This window comes from Lampetra planeri, chromosome 9, assembly GCF_965212315.1.
Source record: "Lampetra planeri chromosome 9, kcLamPlan1.2.h2, whole genome shotgun sequence".
Taxonomy (NCBI): domain Eukaryota; kingdom Metazoa; phylum Chordata; class Hyperoartia; order Petromyzontiformes; family Petromyzontidae; genus Lampetra; species Lampetra planeri.
Genome location: NC_136115.1, coordinates 5428998 through 5453777, shown reverse-complemented (window position 1 = coordinate 5453777; position 24780 = coordinate 5428998). Strand labels below are relative to the sequence as shown.

At 49.7% G+C, this 24780-nt stretch overlaps 1 protein-coding gene and 1 long non-coding RNA gene across 10 annotated transcripts in view; one reads left to right on the top strand and one right to left on the bottom strand.

Moving 5' to 3' along the window:
• Positions 1–5774: 5774 nt before the first annotated feature.
• On the bottom strand, positions 5775–8371 carry LOC144720747 (uncharacterized). The gene is made up of 2 exons (XR_013585797.1): positions 8284–8371; positions 5775–7503 (listed from the first exon to the last, which is right to left on the bottom strand). It is a non-coding gene; the product is annotated as an uncharacterized LOC144720747 (long non-coding RNA).
• A 4494-nt stretch (positions 8372–12865) lies between these two features.
• The window catches only part of LOC144720609 (transcription factor 7-like 2), a 157977-nt gene continuing 146062 nt past the window's right edge, over positions 12866–24780 (top strand). For 2 of the 9 annotated variants that reach the window (XM_078597475.1, XM_078597472.1), the window contains exons 1-3: positions 12876–13715; positions 16352–16400; positions 17387–17499. In XM_078597475.1, coding sequence (XP_078453601.1) covers positions 13521–13715; positions 16352–16400; positions 17387–17499 — 357 coding nt within the window. In that variant the 5' untranslated portion in view covers positions 12876–13520. Of the gene's footprint in view, positions 13716–16351; positions 16401–17386; positions 17500–24780 lie in introns of all 9 variants that reach the window. The other 7 variants (XM_078597476.1, XM_078597473.1, XM_078597471.1 and 4 more) reach the window with 7 other exon arrangements.

The following is a 24780-nucleotide window of genomic DNA, read 5'->3' as shown; positions in this document are numbered from 1 at the left end:
TCAAATTCATCATTGTAACCAGCCGTGGTCGATCCACTGCTGTAGGTAGGCTGTCCCGAGCCGTGGCTGTCTCCCACGAAATAAAACATGACCCAAATAGACGAGTATCGTACCATAACATACATCTCGTTGTTGGGTTTACACAATTCCAAAGCAGTAAACGTTTTAAAATGTTACATGGCATAACCATGACGACAGCACAAGATTAACGCGCAGCCATGTCGTCAATTAACTGCTGAGTGAGGGTCTATGCACGCTGCGTCGGTCATGGGCATTGTTTGACCACACTTCAACCACGCTGGTCAAGTGTGGGCTTGGTGAAGTGGGCAGGAGGGCACAGCTCCGGTTCAGATGTCACTCGACCGCCGCTGATGATGATGACCGTGGCTGGGAATCAAACTGAGCTGGCTGGGTAATTCATAATGCAGTGAGATAACCAGGATATACAAATGCTCTACCAATGTCGAACTTCGTATGCCCGACGGGGCGTTAGAAGTCGATTGCGCGTTCAATGGATAATTATTATCATCAGCAATTGACTTGCTCTGCGTTATATATCACGCGGGTTAGAGGGCTGCACGTGTATACCGAGATCTGGTATATAAAGGAGATGGCGACCGATACCGATGACTGCATAACAATCTTCAAGAATGGATAGAGAGCTGACATTTGCCGCAACGGTCGTCGAGATTATGCGCGTAACTGAGAAAAAAAAAACAGCAAAAAATACCCCCAGAAACATGCAAAATTGCATTTTCGAATTTGATTCCACAGAATTGAGGGCGCGAAGATCTTCGCTCGGAGGGCAATCGATCACTCGGCCTCGAGTTGCTGCGGCGCTTTCGACCTCGAGCCAGAACACGAACCACAATGATGCGATCCGCATCACCGGTGGGTGAACCGAGTATTTCGCCTCGCCCAGAGTGCGACCCTCAAGCCGACAGAAAGCGGCCACTGTTAAGCGCAACGAACGGGGAGACGCTTGCTCCGACCACACAACAGAGCGAGCACACCGTAGCGGCGCTCTGGGGTTTGAAGAGAGCAACGGGCAGAGAGAGAGAGAGGCGTCGTTCGCCCGCAACTGCCGATCTCCAACATGAAGCGATTGCGAGCCGTAAGCCACGTGTGGTAAGATGCTCGTGGCGACGAAGTGATAACGGTGGGCGCGGCGCTTGGCAAATGAACAAACACGCGTGGCGCCGGTGGTCACATGCACGCGCGCGCCTTGCTCACTCGCGGACTTTCTGGCCACGTCGCAAACAACAACAAAACAACAACAATAACAACAACAACAAAAGCGGAGCTTGATTCTTTTGCAACGACTCGCTTGAAGTTCATTTTGGCATTTCGCCTTCGAGCCGTGCGACGCCACCGCGCGTCGCTTTCGCGGTTGTTGCTACTACTGGCGTGGGGTGGGGGGGGGGGTGTCCGACGTTTCGGTCACCAACAGAAAGCTTCCGGCAACAGCTGAAGGAAGCTTGCGAGCTCCTTAGCACATGGGGGCCAAAAAAAAACGCCGGGTCCATCGTTTCCGATCAAGACGCGGTACAACCAGAAAACACACGCGGGAGCGATGGAGCGTGCGATTTTCAAACGCGAATCTGTCCTCGGCTGAACCATCGCTTAGCAGTATGTGTTGTTATAAGGCCATGCACATCAGTGTGCATACGGCGTATTGTCTGTCGATATGATTGACATTGTCTCTGCGCGAGGCTGCGATGTTAGCCAACGACAGGTGGCGGTAGCGCAGTGGATTATTGGATCTGTCGGTGCGTAGCTTTGAGAGTGAACTCCTTGTAACCGTGGGTTACCTCCCATAGGAAGCCACACGTTTGCGAATGGAATCGAGCAAACATCCCAGTATAGAATTTACCCTCCTGGAGAGAAAAAAAATCAGTCTTCAGACTTATCGTGAGGCTTTCAATGGTAAATTGAAGGCATTATTTATTATTAATTCGAGTATTATTTTGGGTTGAGCGGTTGAGCAGTGGTCAGCGCACTGCGATATCAACTCGGTCAACCGAGTTCAATTCCCGGTCACGTAGAACATGAGTGGCGAATGTAATCTCAACCGATCCTAAGCCGCCCGAGCGTGGTGAAGTATGGTCAAACTTTGCTCGATGACTAACACGGTCTGAGTGGGCATTCATCCAGCAGTGGACTGACAAAGTACTGTAATCGATTCTAGATTTGAAGCTTTCGTGACTGCAAGGATTCATATTCTTAGGTTTTTCCGGTAAAGTCACGTAGGTAAAAAAAATTAATTAAAATTAATAAAAGTAAAATAAAAATAAAATAAAAATCACGACGTTTCGGAGGCAACACAAGCTTCCGTTTTACTTTTATTAATTGGATTTTTTTACCTACGTGAACCGAAAAAACCTAAGAATACTGTAATCGAATTTATTATTATTGTAGCTTCACGTTGCCCCTGTAAAGATCTATTTTGTATCAATGGACTTGAATGATTCATTGGAGTGATTACTGGTTGCATCATCATTTACATTTGTAATTCGCATTTTTTTGTTGCAGGCAAGGCCCACTGAGCTATGTATCTATTACTTCAGAAGCGACCTGGACAACAAATGATAGCTCAACGAAGCGGCTTATCGTCGTGCGGAGATGCATAGCACCCAAAAATACTCTCCAAGCAGAGGACCCGGAGATAAATCCACGCGACCAACGGCGGATGAACGTGCAAACTCTAACCGTACGGGCCCGTCAGGGTCGGGGTCGAACCCACAACCTCCTGTATACCTGGCGAGGTAGTAAACATCTCGCCACCTTCATCCGTAGATCCCAATAATAGCATGGGTGCATACATTGCTGTGTACGTGTAACTAACATGCTCAGCATTCCGCGTTCACCCTTGCGATCTATATATGTGATGCGAAGCTGCCTTTAAAATGTGTTTTTTTTTGTAAATGAAAAACCAACACATAAAAGAGCCATATCCCCCGTATCCCACCGCCCCCTTGCCCATGTGTGGTGGTCATGATTGACACACACGCGCCACAACCAGGGGGAGGGTTAGAAACCGGTCCAGACCGGTTGGGCCAACGGCGGTTGGAACCCCTCTGAGGGGAGGGGGCTGGGGGAAGCTACGATCCCCCAGAACCCCGCCCCTCAGGGAGACAGAGTATATAAGGCGGGTCCCTGAGAGCGCGAGTCAGTCCGTCTCAAGCCGAAGCCAGAAGCTGCCGGAAGAAGAAGAAGACCTTGGACCCCAAGCCGCCGACGGCCTTCTAAGGGCCGGGGCTCAGTGTGGTGCTAGTGGTCGTGGGGTGAGGACCCTGAGATTCCCTCGGCCAGCGGTGGGTCAGCCTCCCCTAGGTCTAGCCAGCCGGAGGGCTGGAGTAGAGAGAGTTGTAGGTACGATAGCCCCGGAGGCTGTACCTCCCCAGGTTGTGGTTGGAACGGGCCATTACCCCTTTGTGTTAGGGATTAGTGTAAACTGTTGGTAAAATAAACCGTGTTGCCTCTACGAAGACTCCATCTCCCTTCAAGAACATTACACATACATTAACTCCCGTCTCGGTCAATCCACACTACCGGAGATCATTCCCCGTCTCTCCCAACCCCTCTCTCACACGACTTGTAAATACACCCCCCCCCCCCAACTTACTGTAATCAAAACAACACGTTCTGTCGTTACAAAACATGCCAGCAACAATAAAACAAGTACTATATATATAGCAGTTAATTGGCACTTCATCATTTTAGTTTCCACGTCGCTTATCTGGGGGTGGAGCGGTGGTGCACTGGTTAGGTCACTGCGATATTAAGCTGGCGAGATCAGTTCGCGGCCGCAGCTCATGTCGGTTGCGAATTGATATCTGAACTTGGTCCGGGGAACCCCCTCCCCCCACCCCCTCCCCCCACCCCCCTCCCCCACCCCCTCCCCTACCCCCTCCCCTACCCCCCACCCCCACCCCCTCCCCTACCCCCTCCCCTACCCCCCACCCCCTCCCCTAACCCACACGGGAAGTAGCGTAAACAAATCCTTACCCTATACCCGAAAGGCGTGGGAAGACCCTTAACCTGCAATGGATTGGCGTTGGTGGAAAATTACAATGAACTGGATAAGCTTCGCGGATTTCTAGAATACCACCTGGGGCAAATTGTAGTTTAAACTAAACGTGTAAATTTTTTTACCAGGTACAGCCCATTGAGCTAGTGAGCTCTTTTTCAAAAGCGATCTGGCCACAAATCATAGCTCAACGTGGAAATTTATAGCAGCCAAATGCCCTAAACGCACGTTTCTAAATGTGGAGGGAAAACACTGGAGGAGCCGGAGAAAATTCACGCGACCACGGGAAGGAACATGCAAACTCTAAATGTACGGGCATCGTCAAGGACCGGGATCGAACCCACGCCCCCCTGTATACCAGGCAATATATAACGTCTCCCCACCGCGGCGCCCATGGGAGTTTTGGCCGGGCTGTAAAAAGGGCTCCGTGGTCCGGACCGCGCTTACGAGCGCGTTCATTCACTAGCATTCGTTTTGCATAGATGTGCGCCGCGTGTTGAATGGGGACAGTGCCTTGAATCGAGCCGCCACAAGTCTCGCAAAGCGGAGGCTAAGCCAGCTTAACCCCGACCCCCGTGTGTGCGTAGTCGCGTTCACGGAGGGTCACGCTGCATTTCGTTAAAAGTGCGGGCGTGGTCTGTGACGTGCACCTGATGCCCACGCAGTGGCTTGGTTTCTCAATTTATCATAGAATAGTTTTCGGGGTCCCCTAAATCGCCCGGACCCCGTCCCCTACCACGACAGCTGGGAGCGGCGGGGAGGGGGGGGCAATATATGTCCGAAGCTCAGCCATGGACATATCTGGCAGAAATCAATTCCTCTGTCCACGTATATTGAATTGTAATATAATGATTATGAAGGCCTTCCGACGCCGTGTTGCTCATGGGGGATGATGGATCGTACTACGTTGCACCACGCTGGTCAGGTATGTCCCCAGATTGCTTAAGTTGTGGAGGTGCGGGTGGAACAACCGGTTCAGATGCTGCCACTTATGATGCTAGCCGTGGCCGGTAATCTAACTCAGGTGGCCGTGAGTTGGAGTCTGAGAGCATGTGTATTTCAATTAAGGATAGAGGTGGGAGGGTGTGTTTGCGGTGTGTCTTCCCACGTGGCTTATTTGAGTCGACAATTTTTATTGAGATCATGTGCGTGCGTGTACGCGCGTGTGTGTCCCACGTGAGGCTTTGCAATTTGAATCAGCGCGCGCTAAATACGTCACGTGCGATACACACACACACACACGTGTGCCCCCAGATGGCGAGCAGCGGAGGGGACGTGATTACCAATCAACAGGCGCGTGCAGCGTCTAATAGCGACTTAATTTGCATTTGAATGCAGAAAGGTAGAGATGGAAAGGCGTACCGTGGTGTATTTCGAGTCCTTGGGATTTGGAAGGCCATCTCCGATGCAAATGATTTGTTAATGAAGCGGCATGCGTGGGGAGTTAGGCAGTGGCACTGCTAAGTGGCTCGGATTATTTCACTTGGACGTGGTGAGTGAGTCAGTTGGGTGCAGGGCTTAATTTTAGCAGGAAATATTTCCCTACTCCACTCCCCCACCAGATTAAGGGGAGGGGAGATGATGCAGGGGGGAGGGTTATGGATCCGGATAGGGGCCCGCAGAATATATTTATTGAGAAATTACGCATTCAGTGGGCGAGATCACAGATTCGGACATGAACCTCCGTGCTAAAAAGTTGATGGACTGAGTATCTCTGCACATGCAAGACAGGGGAGTGCCTTCATTCATTGCAATCGTCCTTTATTGATTCTCTTCCCGCTGTTGTTTGCGATTGGTGCTGCCTTATTAATGCACGTGCTCGGAAATTCACTAAAATTACGTTCGCGCACTCTAAACATCTGCAAAAACAAATAAGACATACAGTACTGCAAATATTTTACAATGCGTAGTAAGGTACATGCATATATGACCATATGTTAATTAAATGCGCGACTTAAACGTACAAGTGTGATGGAAACAGTCCCATAAACTCTACAGAGGTTTGTTCACTGCGTTAACATAACAACTTAAATGTGTTTTTTATCTGACCTGCACAACAAGCACAACATATTGGCTTGCACTGCAACTGCGCATCGTATAGGGCTCGCATTATATTGTCAGTCCCTGTAAGAGACTCGAAGACTCGGTGGGTTTCTTGTGAAATAGTCAATCGAACAATGGCAGTGTTTGTTAAATAAATCGTCGCCACGTGCAGCGAAAATAATTCACGCAAATTGTGGGCGTCACAAAACTACACGGAGGCGTAATTTCCCCATCTTGCGACGCGCGCGCATTTCGGCTTTCGAAGCCCCCCCACCATTCCCAGGACAAATTAGAATTGTTTGACTAATGCACAAGAACACACCGCCGGCTTTCTAAATCGCCTAATGACTCACTGTTCAATTGTTACAGAGCAGCGCACGTGCGATGGCGGGACAAACGACGCGCTGATTTCGCACGCGTCAGTTAGACAAGTGCCAGTGTTTGTCATTAAAGCATGTACGCATAGGCACAAGTGCTTTTAGCAATGTAGAGCATGAATGTGGCTGACAGTATGCGCGTGTATGTGATCAAGGGAAGGAGGGGTGTTTTCAGCGAGGTGTTTGCGTGTGGTACTGGGCACGATGGCCTATTTGCAATCGGCGTGGATGCCAGACGAAATTAATTTTCATTACATTTTAGAATTGTTTCCTCGTGTTCATTAAATCGATGCCGTCATTTTAAATCGCCTTTAATATGCGACTTAATTTCTACCTTTGTACATCGCCGTAACATGCCTTCATTTTAAAACGATCCGAGCATATGTATACCTACCTATAGGCCAATTGCATGTGTATATATACACACACACACACACACGTGCCATTGTATAATTTTGCCTGCCACATTGAGGCCGTGCAATTTAACTTTCGCCTTGCGCTAAATGAACACACAATTGCACGGAATTTATTGTATATTTTTCGCTACCGCTGACGGTGCAATACTTAATGCGCACACCGTGTACACACGCACACGTAACGTGTGCTGCGTTGTTACGCACACACACAAACAAGCTCGCACACTGCAACAATGTAACATTTGGTGACAGACGGCAGACAACGTTGCGCGTATGAAATACACAACTGCAGACGCACGTGGAAGGCATTTGCGAAGCTAACGGGAAACGGTGGGCACTCGATCTTTGGACCGAGCCATCGGTGGTGGGTCTCGTGTCCTTGCGGGTCCGTGCCTCTCTGACAGGTTGGGTGACGTCCTCATCAGGCAGACGGCGTTCTTGTTATTCCGTCTCGTGGCACCTTGGGGCAGATCTGAAGATTGAGTTTAAAGTCTCAACCGAGGAGCACACGGGAGGGGGAAGAGCATCCGCCACCGCTGCCGGCGCCGCCGAGATGAACGCCTTGAACTTGACCCATGTCACGGCGATTTGACAGAGTTGTTACCGCCAGGCAAAGGAGGCATCGCCCCTACACGTACTGAACAACATGCATATGCAAGGGGTTAGTGTTGGCTATAAGCAGTCAAATGCTGTCCATGCAGTATCGTACAGTATGTATGGATACAGTATACACACACTACAGTACAAACTACTGCACATCGACTGAACGATACGTGCGCGTAATTGCTGTGTGTTGCTGCGAAGTTAATATTATTACTGAAGCTAACGTTCATTGTCAATAAAAATGGAACCGAACGTGTGTTGTACGGTAAAAAAAAATGTTGCAATCGTATGAAAATAAAAACATACAAAACGTAGTTGCATTCGAACTAACAGAAGCGTACAAAAGGTGCGTGTAAATATATATACTGTCCACAGACACACACAAAAAACCAACATATATATACTGCAGTATAGCTGGATGATGCTTTAAAAAATACTGTCGTATCAGTCAATGCTAAGAACAGGGGGGGGGGACTTGCGCATGCACACGGAGGATGCAGCAGGAGGAGGAGAAGAGAGGCGAGGGAGGTGCGAGCTTGTGCTCTGCTCCCGGAACCAGACGCGTGCACGCGCTCGGTGTGGAATGAGGACGTGCCTTATACGGGCATACAAAGGGAGCCGCCGCCAGATCAAAGAGACCGCACGGCCCCGCCTCCAAATCCCGGCCCCGGGGGCAGCAGCCAGTCGTATCCACGACAACGGGGTTCTGCCCCCCCCCTCCTCCCAACACACACACACACACTCCTATCCCTCCCTCCCCTCCTTCCAATCCTCACATCCACACGACCGCCAAACGAAGGCCAGAACCACCCACCCATCCACTTCTCTTGCCATGCGTCTTGCGCGTCTCCCATCGCACGTTCACGAGCTAGTCCACCCGCACCCACGTCCGTATCTCCCACCCACCACCACCACCGTCCAAAACCCACATCTTATTCACTCATCCGTTCTCTCATCCCCAAAGGCACCCCCTCCCGTCCCTCCCCCTTCCCCCCAGCCACCCCCCACCTCCCACCCTTAGCTCGAGAACAGTGCAGATTTCTCCCGTGGTGGCTCTGGAGAGAAATATTTTTTTTTTGAAAAAATTCGAGCCATGCAGGCAGTTGAGTTGTCCTTTTGCCAAATCTGCGATTTTCTTTCTTCCCTTACACTTTTTCTTGGGTTTGGGGGTTGGGAAGAGGTGGTGGTGGTGAAAGATTTGAGCTGACCGGCGTCAAGAAACACGAGTTTTATGGTGGTGGCGAACAGGTAACGCCTTGATGCGTTGCTTTATCGGGTGGCGCTCAGATTTGTCGCGACTTTTAATTACCCAAACAATTCGCGTTGTCACCACTGTATTTGGGAAGCCCTTTACGGAACGACCCATTCGTTTGGGGTTGTTTGAGCTTGCCGTATACCTCTGCCACATTTGAGTCCGCGTGGAGAGCTTTGAGCGCAGGACGAGTGGTGTCGGTTTGAGTGCAGATGCGACGGCTTTTAGCGGTCAAAAATGCGACGTACAAAGAAAGAGAAGAAGCATTCTCAACAAATAGCAAATAAATGGCGTTTGCATTTGCGAAGAAGGAAGTGCGGTGGAGGGGGGAGTCGATTTCACAATGCGAAGCAACGGAAAGATGTTAAAGAACTGCGTAATTTTAGATACATTGCACCCAGTTGCTCAACACTAACTGTGCCGTTCCTATGCGCCATACACGTTAGAAACACACCAACACCCAATTCATTCCTTGCGATAACTAATATTGCAACACGTGGCAGCGTCAAGTTGGGTAACACGTGGCAGTGTCAAGTTGATCGGTACCTCAAATGTATGCCAGTTTAAGGGCATTAGAATGCTCGTGTAAAAGAAACGAATAATTTACAGCCCTGTCTCAATCCACTGCTGGATGAAGGCCCCTTCTGGACGCCGTGTTTTCACCATACTTCTCCATGTTGGTGAGTGTTGGTTGGAGAAGTGGGGGAAATCCCGGGACCGGTTCAAATATTACCGTGTCAGATATTGCTCGCCTCTGATGTGAGCACAACGCCACGGACCGCGAAACCACTGCGCCACCGCTCCACCCGTATACTTGCTGTGTACGGTTGCAAGATTCTAGCGCGCGCCTTGTGACACGATAGCGCGTGGAGGTTTTGCATGAGCAGGTCGGGGTAGGCTATCGCAGGTCCGTGCGAGTTCGAAGTGACGGCCTGGCTCTCTGTATAGTAGAGGCTTTATCAGAGTACCCCAAGTGTGCCCACAAGCCCACAAGTGACATAAGACCACCATACATTTTTACAATAACTTCCCTCAAACGAACTTCCTTCCTTCAATAAAAACAAAGGGTCCCTATACTCTTCACAAATGTGCTTTATTTTGGCTGGCCTTTAACAGTTCCCCCCACACACACACACGCGCGCACACACGCCCACACATTGTGCGTGTGCGTGCGTCCATATGACTTACCAAAAGCATTTCAAAACGGGATGTTAAAAGTGTGCACGTGCCGACACGAATCTTTCATCTTCCCATGCAACCGCTCGTGTTAAAGTGTGCGAATTACCACTCAACAGAATTTGGAACAATACCGCACGCATCGTAATACGAGAGTATCGCGTGTGCCACTCTCGTGCCAAATGAAATCTGGAATTATTCCATCCAGGAGATGGAGCGACAAAATTAACTCGTGTGCAGGATGCTTGGCTGGAATATTATAATCATCGCTACGTCGTGAGAAACTGTGGACAGTTTGGGGCGAAACCTTCATCTGGATTGACCATAGGCGATGATGGTTATGTTATCAAACGTATACTGCACGTTGATGTTCTTAAACACCAACACGGGGTTACAATGTCGACTCAGCGTGTACACGTGTGTGTCTTTGCGAGACGACCGCTCTTCAAACTTTTCTCAACTGCGTAACATGCAGAATAATGTATTTGAATGTTAAAAGAAAGGTATTTTCCCGACATAAGTGGCCGTGGCTAAGCAGAAAGCGTGTGCCTGTTCAAAGGGGCGCACTTTAAACGCACTCTTCCACAGCTGACCAGACAGTCCACAGGCACGCTCGCTCTATCGGGGTTACGCCTGAATTCCACATTGACGCGGACAGTCGCGTTCAACGAAACGAAGATGATGGCATTAGATACCAACAAAGATTCACCCGCACAACATCAAGTGCTGTTCACGAGCACCCGTGAGGGCCGGCACGGCACACGGGGGGGGGGGGGGGAGTAGGGGGTGGACAGTTCCACGCCCGGCCACCTTTGTCTCCCTAGTGGCGCTGCATGCACACCGCACCAAGTACTGTGCTCATTTGGGGAGGCCCAAGTCCAGTTTCAGATAACCCGTCGCCGGTGTTGGCGGCCGCGAGCTGGAATCGAACTAGGGCCATCGGCGCAACGCGCTCACCGTTACACCGCCCTTACCATTGCACCACCACCACCGTGGACACACGCACACACGCGCGCACACACACGCACACACGCACGCACGCGCACGCACGCACACACACGCACACACACGCGCACACACGCACACACACGCGCACGCACGCGCACGCACGCGCACACACGCACACACACGCGCACACACGCACACACACGCGCACGCACGCACACACACACGCACACACACACACGCGCACGCACGCGCGCACACACACGCGGCACAGTCCATCGCCACCGCCAGCCAAGCCCCAGCGAGTTCGCGGACCATGCGTGGAGCAGCAGCAGCAGCAGCAACAACAGCGGCAAGCAGTAGCCTTGGAAAAGACGTGGCGGCGGGGGGGGGGTTTGGAGGAGGAGGAGGAGGGGCTAAATAAATAAATAAGTCGCTCAAGCGCAGCGGCAAGCGGCGGGCTGCGGGGACATCAAAGTGCCGCGCGAGCAGCGGCTCCATTGGCTGCGATGGAGGCGCCGCACGTGACGTGCGGGCGTGAGGGCTGCCGCGTGCCGCGAGGCTGCTGCCATGTGGCCTCGCAAGCCTCGTGCCTCCTCCTCCTCCTTCTCCCTGGAACTTATTGCACGCGATTGTTGCGCCGCTCTCACTGTACAACACTACCGCCACCAGACACACGCGCACACAAGCACAACCACACACTTCCACTTTCTTTTGTGTGTGTGTGTGTTTTTTTTGGCCGTGCCTCTGTGCCCTTTGACGCGTGCGTGCGTGCGCGCGATTCCACGTAGCGGTGGTCTTCTTGGGGTGGACGTGGTAGTTGGTGGGGTGGCTTGTCTGCTTTGATCTCTTGTGGGTTGTTGTTGTTGTTTTTTGTTGTTGTTGCTTGCCGAGACATTTAACTCGGCCTCTTTAATCGCTGCTTCGTAACGGGGTTGTTGTCCTACGTACGGGTACGCGCCCGTCCGTTGCGTACATGTTGTTTTTGTTAACGATTATGAGGTAAATATTGCGCTTGGGTTTTTTTTTACGAGCTGCCCTTTGCTTGAGCCAGGATGCACTGCAGACAGGAAGCTGTGTGTGTGTGTGTTTGGTGGTGGTGGTGGGGGGGAGAATCTCTTTAAGACGAACGACTGGATTTATAACTGTGTATATAGTATGGCTCGGTGTGAGCTTTGCAAACGTTGGCATGAGAGTGCCAGACCAACGTTTCTGGTGTGGTTCTGGACACAAAACAAGGTGACTGCAGTGCACACACACTGCTGCCCCCCACCACCGTCCTAGCTCATTTACACTGCTTTAGTTGGTTAAATACAAATACAAAAAAAGTGCCATTTCCACGGGGAAATTACGATAGCATTAACAATTGCAGGCATGGAATGGTTCGCGTTAATTTCGGTGAAGGCACCCTGTCGAACTTGAGTAGACGACGGTGTATTTGGGGGGGGAGGGGATTAACATTAAGAACACAGCCGTTAGGTGCGAGCAAAAGCAAAGTTTTCGTAAAAGTAAAAGTTGGTGCAGCAACTTTTGCGCAACTGATGCCGCAGCCGCCGCATTTGTACGGATGGAATTGAATAACCGTACAAGTTGGGATACGATCCCTAGAAGAGCCAACATTCACGACTGTAAATTACCGGTTGGGCTGTGATTTTCAAAGGGGTAAAGTTTTGGGGGATGGGGATGACGCAGCTGCTACCGCCTTTGGAAGCCGCGTCAACCCGACTCGCCTGACTATCTGGGGAATCATTACGTGGTCGGTGGCCGCGGTAGCTCCCAGTCCTTGTACGCACGCATCCCCTGGGTCCGATGGTAATGGAAAAAAAAACCATCCCGCAAACTGCACCACCAAATCGGATCCAGCTCTGGGTTCATGGTCTTTGGAAGAACTCACCCTACACCCACTACTACCCTTCCCCCATCACCACACCCTCCCCTCCACAACCCCCATCATCACCATCATCATCCTCCTCCCTACACCCCCACCCCTCCTCCCCTTCCTCACTACCACCAACCAAACCACCCACCCACCCACACCCGTGCAAACGCCCGCCTCCTTTTACTCCAGGAGAGCGGGACCCGAGCCAGCCCCAGTCAATCAGGCTGTCAATCACTGTCGCGGCGCAGCCCTTTGATGTCGGGTGCGCGCACGGGAGCGCCGAGTCGGGCGCATTGATCGCGTGGCCTCCTCCCGCCAGGTTTAACCCCTTGTTCGTCTCCGCACAACCGGCTTCTCGCTCGCCCGTCGCCCGCCCGGAGTCTGCTGGCTGCGACCAACGCGACCGGGGCCGCACGACGGCGCAGAGCCCTCCTCCTCTCCGCCTCGACGAGGCTTGCTGCCGCACCACCACCACCAGCAGCAGCCGCAGCCGCTCTCTCGCCCGGCTTCTGCCCAGCTTCGTGAGCAGGAGAGACCGAGAGCCACCCACCCAGGGGCTGTGGACCCACAAACGGCGGCAGGTAACAGCGGCCGAGCGCAGGAGCACAACTCTACAAGTGTACATCTCCAGCCCTCCCTTCCCTGCAGCCCTACCCACATCCACGCCAACATCTTCCCCCCCCCACCCCCCTTCGGCGTCGGCTGCTTGGGGGCTTCCCTTTTCCCTTTTGAGTCCAAAAGTTACCCGGCTCGAGTCCCCCCCCGACCACCTCTGCCTGCCCCGCCTGGAGGAGCAACCATGCCGCAGCTTGCGGCGGCGACCGCGGGGCCCGAGGAGCTGGGAGCTAGCGACGAGATGATCTCGTACAAGGACGAGGGCGAGCAGGAGGAGAAGGCGAACGAGAACGCCGACGTGGAGCACGACTTGGACGACCTGAAGTCCTCGCTCGTTCACGAGTCGGAGAGTCGTGGAGGCAGCGGCTCGGACGCAGAGGTGGGTCTGGAGGAAGGTGGAGGGGGGGATGAGTGCGGGTGATGGAGGAAGGACGCTCAGTCCGCCATCATCATCATCTACTATCACCACCATCATCTTACTGCCACCATCACCCGGCGAGTGAGTTTGCTAGTGATGGAGGAAGGACGCGCACAGTCCGCCATCATCATCATCTACTATCACCACCACCATTATCATCTACTATCACCATCATCATCTTACTGCCACCATCACCCGGCAAATGAGTTTGCTAGTGATGGAGGAAGGACGCTTAGCCCGCCATCATCATCATCTACTATCACCATCACCACCATCATTATCATCTACTATCGCCATCACCACCATCATCATCTTACTGCCACCATCACCCGGCGAATGAGTTTGCTAATGATGGAGGACGGACGCTTAGCCCGCCATCTACTATCATCATCATCCACTATCATCATCATCTACTATCATCATCTACTATCATCATCATCTACTATCGCCACCACCATCATCATCTTACTGCCACCATCACCCAGCGATTCGAACTCGAGTCACTGCTCGGGTGCCAGGTAAGGTTGTGGGGTTGGGGGGACGACGACAACAAAAGTTGTCTAGGGTATAAATGATGTCGGCCACGCGATCTCTTGCTCACTTCGTCACCGCAAGCTATTAGCGACCGAGCGGGACACGCACACGGAGTGATGGCAACACGAGGATGCAGTCCGCCCTCTCTCCGCCTCGAGCTATAACAATATGCAGCAGTGGATGTCTCTAGTTGTGCACTTATTGAGTTCTAGAACAAGACGATATGGGTGTTTTTTTCCCCTTTCCTTCCGTGCACTCCATCGTGATTTAGACATTTTTAATGCGTGCACATTTTAATGGCGATCCCATCGCATTCTAAAACAACATTTTATAGGTTTACGCATTTAGCAAATCGTTGTCTCCGGAGTGTGTGTGTGTGTATGATGCGTGGTTGTTCTCAATGCGGCGTTAAATCGGTTGAGCTCGAAAACAAAGGATCCAGGTGTGTTGCGTGTGTGACACCTTGAGGGCGGATAAAAGCCCTGGGTGTGGGTGGTGTGTAGTAAGGCCGCAGTAGCAGCGTGCGAAGAGTTCACAGGATGGGATTAAACACCTTTTGCTTGCGTGGTCACTGACACTCGTTTATTTCTCGGGGGGGGGGGGGGGGGGTCTCCATTGAGACGGACGACGATTCCGGTTCCAACCTTACCACCTCCTCCTAAACGTTGTTGACATTCGGTATTTTGTTGTGTACTTCATACCTCTGGCAAGCCCTTATCCAGTGGCCCTACCTTATTTACAGACAAATTCAGAACTTATTGGTCACCATGTGGGCCCCCTTATACATCTCCAACGTGCATCCTACAAAGTTCCCGTCACAAGGGGAGAAACACAAAGGTGACATGTTTTTGTGCCCGTATTGAGACGGCTGTACCACCGTATGGACCTGAAAACTCAATTTCCCTGTACAAGAATACGGGGTAAACCGGTATGGGATGACGGCTATGGCACTGTTAGCCAAAACATGTTGTACCCTAACTGGCTGATCACAAACCGATCACAAAACTTGACTGTACGAAAGATAGTTTAACCATGAACGAGGATATTTTCCACGTTGCGTAGTTGTCCGAAAGCATCTTGAAGGCGCTTTTCTGTCCACGAGGAGATGGTTACGATTCGAGGGCAGAGGTGAAACGAGTTCAGTTGTATGCAGGACACCTAAAAGCCGCACCATTTATTTAGTTGCATTCGCTACTTTTGCTTCCTCGGTTTAAAAAACCAAAATCTCCAATGTATGTTTTGTTTAATATGTTTCTAAGTAACCTCGTGAAAATACGACAATCGGCCGCGTTACGCAAAAAAGAGAAAAAATGAACGGTCAATAGTTGTGTACGTTTTGGCTGCTATATTTGTTGTCTAATGTTATCGTGAAGTCGTATACATACATACTTCTAGGCCGCGTGCAGTATTTGTACGATTCGCCTTTATATTAAAATGCAATACTTTGAACGGTAATTTAAAGACAATCTTCGTGCAAAACGAATACATCACATCATTATACACACTCTGATTGCGCAACATTGGGTACTTTATACAACACGTGTATGTTAATAGTACAGGACAATGTCGCATACTCCGACATACACAAATAAAAAAAACTGCGTAGCGAACAAATACCGAGCAGTTTGACTGCAATTACACCTGGGTATTTACGAATTTAAAAACGTTTGTGTGGACTGCAGTGATTTTATTTATGCAGCAAGGCGGCGGTGACGTATGGGTAAGGCCTTTAAACTTTGCGTGCAGTACACAACTCACGTGCGCGCGTTTTTTCACAGCCCTTCGGAGTGAGTGCCACTGAATGTCGCCTTTAAACGCGTTTCCAGGGGCTACCTACGTTCGCATGCGTGCGTGCGTGTATTTACGTGGCACTGGTGAGACAAAGGCGGCCGTGCGTGGTGCTGACCGCCCACCCCCCCCTCTCCCTCTGCCTTGTGTGTGCCTTGCCGGCCTTCATAGCTAACAGCACTTGCCCCAACAGGTATGCTAAGGCTACACGGGGGATCTTTATCTTGTGTATTTGCGCTTGCGCCCTTGTGTGTGGGTGTTCGTTGTCAATGCAGGGTGATGGGCGCCCGCAGACGTTTGACGGTCGGCGCATGGAAGACGATGGTGAGTCGTGCACAGATGTCATTATTAACTTTAAACACCCCCCCCCCCCAATCTCTCTCTGCTCCCCGTCCCTCCCCCCACCACAAATTTGGTGTTCGCTTAACACAGGCCCCTTCCAAACTCTGTTGCCCACGGGGGGTCCAAATCTAACAACCATTAATAAAAGCCGTTGCTGCACTTGTAGATCACTCCAAAACGCCGCACAAACTTCAAAAAACCGCTACCTCCCCCCCCCCCAAAAAAATAAAGACACGGCACAAAGTAGGGAGATTGCAGAGACACCTGTGCTAAGCCACGTGGTTGAACCTGTTAGCTCACCCAGTGGCTTGCGGTTGCTTTGAAGCACTCTGGACTGTAATTAATGCCCTCTTTCCCAAGAAAGTAGTTACACTTAAGACGTTGACAGCGTTTGAAACGTGGTCATGATGCGAATTTTCGGGATGATCACGTTGCCTTTGATGAGATGATTTTTGTTTATTTTCTGGGCGCGCGAGCACGTGCGTGTATTGTTTGCTTACCCGTGTCATAAGTGATGGCATATTGTGCCATAAGTTACATGCTGTTTCTGTAACAACTAACGGAATTCTAATTGCATAACTACGTAACAGAATTTTGTTTTATTTAAAGCCTCACCGAGTTTGAAGACTCTGTTAGGGTCCTGCACGTTTTGCCAGTTCCATTTGAGTGGCGTTTGGGGTGGATACTCGGGCAACTCGCAAAATGAAGGGGGATAACGCTAAAATGGTTGTGCACAGATAGCACCAAGAATCCACTGTGCGATACAGCCATCCCATGCCCCCCCCCCCCATCCGATTTTCTGACCAGGGCTCAACCCTGCTCAGCATCTTGAGATTTGACGAGTTTTTTTGGGGCGCACATTTGTGGTATTTTTTTCTGACGTGTCGTGCGCAAAACTTGCACACAACTCGCGCGTGCACAGCTCCACACTGGTTGCGTTGCGCGTACCTCGCTCTCCGCCTCCCTAGGTCGCCACCGGGGTGAAGGCCACCTGATCAGCTCCATGTACACCGGGTTCCCACTCCTCATGCTGCCTGACCTGGGCACCCCGTGTCTCTCCCAAGGCGCACTTTCTCCTCCGGTACGTGTCGGACAAACCCACCCCAAAATATCACGTACCCCTCGACCGAACCTCCCCCCACCCGCCGCTTGTATATGTCGCCCGTTGCTTGTGCGTTTACTTGTCTCTTACAACACGTGCCGTCCTCTTCACCCCCCCCCCCCCCATGTGTACACGTGCTTACCAGCCCGCCTATGCATTGTGCTTTGACTGATAACAGCTTCCTGCCGAAAGTCGGTAGCGACGCAAACCACACGTTGTTAATAGGAGCGCGGGGGGGGGGGTGGCGGCCCCCCTCCCTTCTCTTCCTCTCAACACATTGAAGGGGCCCCTATTGTCAGTGAAAGGGTTGTGTTGTGATGTATTGGGAGGAGCACCCAGGGGCACGTTTTAGCGGTGACCCCTCTCCACCAGTCGGCCACTCTTTCAGAGTATCTGGAGATCCGCGCGTCGTGTTTTCTACGAATGGTTTTGACTTTTTTAACGTCACGATTTACGTGCCGTTCGCACTCCTTAAGTGATGACCCGACCCAAGCATGCTGCTGTGTACAGGGGAGTGCAAGTGCGTGTTAATGTGCAGCCGCTGATGATGATTATTCTCGTCCAGTGTCGTGATCTCTGTCAAGTTCTATAGATGCCTTTGATATTGGTTTAAATGCCTCCCCCTCCCCCCTTTAAATGACGGAACATTATTTTAAGTGTCGTTTTGACCATCATGCAACTCCTCAATAGCACCAAGTGGGTGTTCATGTACAGCCAAAAATGATTATTTAACCGCTATTTTTTAGCCTATGGTTATAGCAATAATAATACAAAAGAACAAGACGGTACCTTTTTTGGTCCATGAATGCTGACCAGTTTTATTTCCATTAGAAGCAGTCATTTAAAATTACCTTATTTTCTTTATTTTATCCTGGCCAGAAGCCGCTGAACTAAAGTACGCATATTTCATTTTAAACAATGTGCGTGGGGTTTTGTTTCTCCCTTTCCTTTATTACTCTGCGATGAAATCAAAGGGCTTTTACAATAAAATATTTACGTGTAACTACATACAGTACTGTTTACATGACCCAAAACATGTCAATAAACCCTAGGGTTACACACACACACACAAATTAGACATGGATGCTATGTAATTGGAGTCGACTTGCAAAGGTTACAAAGTTACCTATTACGGCAATTCTCTGCATTCCATATTTTGCCGCAGCCTCGCTTTGAACACACGTTGGTGTCACGTATCCCAGCCTGTTTTGACGTTCTTTGATCCCGTAGGGCCTGTTGTCACCCATACATATTTGTGAAATTGTCAGCGTAGCCCTTATTCCACGTAGGCCTGCATAAGTGGCAAAAATATAGGGAATTGAAACACTGCTCAAAACAACAGGGAAGCGGAGAGTGGGGTAATCGTTAAGTGTGACTGCGTTCTGTTACAAGGCAGCGGCAGCGGCGGTGGGCTGCTATCAGGCTTATTTTGTTTAAAGCCGGTAGGCCGCTATTCGGGGCCTGATAGACTTGAAGGAGATTGAGCAGGGCAGAACTAATCCACAAATTGTACGCATTGCAACAGGACGCTTGTTTTAGTTTCAGCAGACGAGAGTAATTGTTGGTGGATGTCAGGGTTAAAGTGATTGTGGTTTGTGCATTAACGTTTCGCATTAGCAGCCTGAACATTCGATTTTGTTTTATATGCTCCCGAATAGAAACGTAGCGAATACTGGAACACGACATTGTTAATACTTTGGCAGATTGTCGACTATTGTTGAAGGTATGTTGATATAATAACGGTCTCGTTTTGTCTTTAGCAGAATCGAGCTTGTTGATTAAAAAAACAAAAATATTAGAGCAGCAGTTTAGTTGGTCAGATGATCTGGAGAGATGCCCAATACAGATGTCGTGTGTGATGAGCAAGTGACATATTAATTCCAATTCCTTCGTTTTTTTTTTGTCATGCTCTCCAGGCTTTTATAAAATGTTCACACTTCCACCAATCATCTTGTAGACGTCGTGGCCTAGCTCCCATAGCTATCCAGCTTTTACGCCAGAGATGTTGCGATTTGTATGCTTTGCCTTGTGCAACGACTCAATGTTGCATTCGTCTCTGACTTTTAAACTCGCATCAGTGTTCCTTAAAAAAAATTCTAAGCATTTGTTTGCAGTCATTGATATGACCAGTTGGATCCCTTTGTGCTGTACTGACGTGGTGTGTGAGCATTCCAGATGCTCTCCCACCCCCCCTTCCGCAGAGCCACAAAGATTTACTTTTAGATGGCACAAACTCTGTGCAATCTCCAGTTACCGCTTTCAGCTGCACCTGGTGTCGGGAATTTGTAAAATCCGAGAAATATGTCTCTGCTGGTCAAATGGGCACTCCCGAAAACAAGAGATGTCCCTGGTGTGTGTGTGTACCCCGGCATGGTCCTTGCCATACCACCCCTTCGTGCTCTGTGACAGCCTCCATAGGTGCTTGCTAACAGCTCTTGTCCCAACAGTATACATGCCTGTAGGGATATCTTTGTCCTGATCTTTGTACAGTTTTCTAAATCTGTACGATGATTCAAGAGAGAATAATTTCCACAAACCCCCGATATCCGTTTATTACAAGTACATGGTCAGCATCTCTTCACCTCCACTGCAAGCGAATATGTTTATGGGAAGGTCGGGGTATGCTTTGTTTATCAGGGTTGGGTGGATCAATTGGGAATAATTGATGGAGGATGACATGATGTGGGGATGAAGTGTATTGAGAGATATGTCAGCGGTTGGAATTGAGCTAGATTCTGTCCCTGGAATGACAAAGGTTAGACGCACATTCTTTTCCGCAAAATCTGTAAATGCTTTAATACGCAAACATGCTTGTACACCAAACTACTAAAATGCGGTCTGCCATTGTAGGGTTAATGGTCACTGCTTAATGGTTTTTGTTCAATGTTGAAAGCCATTTCTGTAACTTTTCATATCGCACGAGCAACATATGCTGAGAACAACAACAACAAATGTAATGATTTTCTTAATTTTTGGAGCTTTCGTGACTGCAGAAATTATTCTTTGGTTCTTTCGGTTAAGCCTGATGATGATTGCTTGTGTTGCAATCGAAACGTCGCTATTATTTTAATTTATTATTTTATCTTTAGACGTGACTTAACCGAAAGAACCAAAGAATAATGATTTTCTTGTTTGAAATTACGAAGCTCTTTAATTCCACACAACGGCACTGCCAATCCTGCCAGTTAAGTCAACGTTGTTGCTTGTTAAGGGACAGCGCGGGTCCCTCTTACCAAAACCAACATCCAAAGAGGGAAAGAAAGCGACCACATTTAAAAACAGCAACGGCGCAAAGTTGTTGTTGTTGTTGTTTCTGTGCGTGCACTTCGACTGCATTTGTAAAACAGTCGTTGCTTTGCTTGGCCGATGCATTCGCCGAAAAGTTAGTCAAGCAGTGACTCAACGCTGACGAAGTTGTAACCACGAGGCAGGCTGAGAGGGTTATCGGCTCATGACTCAAAAGGTGTATCGGTTGGGCACACTTTGGGGGAGGGGAACGTACTGAAGAGGGTTGGGGGGGGTGAGAGCATGGCTGGGAGACGGGGAGGGGGTCCAATGTCAGGGTAAAGTGGGGGGAAAAAAACACTGTGGCCTTGTTTTCGTGGGACTTCTTTTCACGCGTGTGTATGTATGTCGAACTTTTTTCGCACTGTACATAGCCAACTGTGCCTATCGAAGGACAACAAACTAAACGCAAAAAGGCACCTCCCCGATTAGCACGGTTGGCTACTTACGGTGCGAAAGAAGTTCCACAAACATTTGTGTGACCAACTTTCCTTTTGCAATTACATTTCATCCAGGTTTAAACTCCAGTAAACCTGTGGCATGGGAACTCGTTATTGCAGATGGCTGAATAGGAATTTCAAATTCCTTTTTTGCGTGCAATACATGAGCTAACACACACCTTGGCCTTATCCAATAACAACGCGAAAACAAACGTATGCATCGACTAGTCATAAAAGAGGCTGTTGCAGTGGAAGAAGTGACAGTGCGTGGGAATAAAATGACAAACAGTGTTGCCTGGTCAAAAATATTCCCCTGCAGTATCTGGTTAATGCGGCTAAGCACGCTGCAGTGGATAAAAATCGCTTGTGGACCTTTTTAAAGTGGTTGGCCTCACATAGCCTCTGTAAACAAACACGGTTCTCTCCCTTGTACGTGGGAGTTGTGGTGCTCCATGTCTGTATTTTACCAAGCGCTGGTGCTATCTGGCGTATGTGTGTGTGTGTTTATTCGTTTATCCCTGCTTTCATGTGCCTCCAATTAGCGCTTCTTTGTTCGTTTGTGAAACGTGACGATTAAACGCACGCCTTCTCGTGCGCGTTTCACTGCGGTGTTGGCAATGGTCGCCGTCGCCCCCCCCCCCCATTCGTCTCTGGAAGAGAGCCACGTCAATGGGATTGTTGGCACAAGCAGGGCGATTCTTAGCATTTGGGGGTCGTCGTTTGGTTGTGAGCATAGCGGAGGGCGCGTGGCCACCGACGTGGGAATGTGGCGCGACGCGCCCTGGAGGTGGCTCGTAGCCAGGTGGCTGCCTCACGGCTGGAGGTCAGAGGTCAGGGTTGCAGTACGTGTGGCCATGTGACCCAGACAGTGGAGTACTCTGTGGGGACTGGGGAAGGGGGGGAGATATGCTTTCCTCGCAGATAAACTAAAGCTAAACTCTTTTTTTATGTACCAGGTAAGGCCCCCACTGAGCTATGTAGCTCTTTGTCAGAAGCAACCTGGCCACAAATAATATCTCGACGAAAGTGGCTTATGTGGAAATTTATGGCAGTCAAATATTCTTAATGCACGTTGATTGCAAACGTGGAGAGAAAAAAGCGGAAGACCCGGAGAAATATGCACGCGACCACAGGGAGATGATGCAAACTCCAAATACACAGCCGTCAGTGATGGGGCTTCACTCGGTGTAATAAATGCACAGCACTCGTTATGCAATGCCCTTTCCCTAGCAAATGCATGATATTCAAATAATTCCAATAATTAGGATTGGCAGTCCTTTGCAACGTAGGCCTCCCTGCGCCGTGTTGGTTGTGTGGGTCGTTTCACCATACTTCACCACCCTGGTCAGTGGGTTGGTGAGTGGGGGAACTCAGGACCGGTTCGGTTAATTCTCGCCGTTCGTTGGCCATGTCCAGGAATCAAACTCGGGTTGCCGGGTCCGTTGTATTGTGTTTCATACTTGGCTGTCTTAGTTTACGTCGTTGGTAGTACATGGTGGCTTTAGAATTGGTAGAATGTTTGTTCAAAGTGACATTATCCAAATCTCATTTTCAGAAGCATTTGCCGCATTGTACATCTTTTCCATGAACTGCGCTTGCCTGTACGCCGTGCTCGAATTGTGCCAGTTGTCATGGAAATAGTTAAGGGCCTGGTTTGAGTTTCTTATTGAGCAGTGCTTATGCATCAATCAATAACTCGGAAGGTCATGTAGTGTGGTGACTGAAATATGAATTATGTCGGTAATTGTTGCTATAAATGTTAGAAAAAAACAAGCATGATGTGTAAAAATATAAATAGATACTGTACACTTTTTTTAGTTACCTCATACAATGCTTCTGAATGTTATTATTATTTTTACCAGGGTTTTGGAGATTATTGCCCTGCTGTAAAGCTAATGCAAACTGCTGTGGGTTAAGGGCTTGGCATCTGACCCTTTGAACTGATTTTAACTTTAATTCTTAAAAGCTGAGTGTTTGCATGTGTCTGTGTGCATGCGCTTGAATGAAATGTGTACGTTTGTGGGGAGCAAGAGCCGTGGTTGGCGGACTGCGCTATGAACCGAGTGACCCGAGTTTGATTTCCGGCTAAAGATGACATCAGTGGTGATTCATCTGAACCAGGCCTGTGCCTTCCCCCTACGTCGACTCGGCCTTAAATGTGTACCTGGTATGGCAGTGTGGCAAACTGCATCAACGGGGGAGCAAACGTGGCCAGGCATGGTACTGCCCCCCCCCCCCCATGTGCCCCCTCGTGTGTCCTGCCCATCCTTCAAAGATGCTCGCTAACAGCACTTGCTCTAAGAGCCTGTATAGGCTATATGGGGTGGGGGAGAGGGTGGGGGGGGTCTTTCTGTGTGTAGGTGCATGTGTGAGCATGTGTGTTTCTCTCTGTGATTTTAACAGGATGTGAAAGTTCCCAGTGTAGTTTTAGGTAACGATGATCACTGGCGCTAAGCTGAATGGCACAGCTATGCAAACACGTGGTGCTGTGGGACAGGAAAGCTATCGCCGTGTGTTCCCTCTGCAGGGTGCCCTCGAGTGAAGTTGTGATTTCCCAGCTCCGTTCCCATTGCCCGCCCGTATACGCATCAAGGTTATGCGTCGCATCGGGGAAAAAATTGTGGGAAATATGATGTTGCGACTTTTTTACGCCAAATATGCTACTCTTGGGATGAGAGCGGTAGCACATTGTTCGTAAACCGCACCTGGAATATGAGAACTTGAGTTTCATACCTGGCCAAGGCTTATGTCAGTGTTGAGTGATATCTGAACCAGCTTTGCCCCCCCCCCTCCCTCCCATGCCCCGCCCCCCTTTGCCAACTCGCACTAACCCGCAAGGTGAAGTATGGTCAAACAACATGGTGTGGCAAAGCCTCTATCCAACCTTCGATTGGCATTTTCAGTACCAGTTTGATCTGGTATGCAGAAGTGGTTCAAAAACGGCCACGGGAACAACTCCCCCTTATTTGTTGTATAAAGTTTGAGGTTCCATGATGAGGTTGCCCGTGTGTTCATATTGCTTCTCGGCAACAGGTGACTTGTGCTTTGAGCGTCTACGTGGGCTCTGGCTTGTGCGATGTGCGTGTGTTTGCGCTGACCGAGCCATTAAGACGTCGTACCAAGGAATCAATCATTTAATTGGTTTATCCCATGGAGAAATGTTTTTACAACCACTGATTATATTTGTGTAAATCACATCTCCAGGTGGTTTATGTCAGAGCACTGAAGACGGACACTGCTGCTGGATGAAGGACTTGCATTGCCATGACAGGCATGGGTGGTGTATGGCCATATACCTCACCTTGCTGTTGCAAGAAGGAGGAAGTGCATGATTGTTTGGGATATTACTCGCCACTCAAGTTGGCTATGGCCAGGAATTGAACTCAGGGGGCCAAACCCATTGTGCAATATACTAAGTATCACATCACTGTTCCACCCCGCGATTGATATGAAGGTCTCAAATATGCTAGCTGGTGTGTACTGCATGTGCTACACAATTATGTTGAAATTGAGTTGCTTGACTGTAATACATATG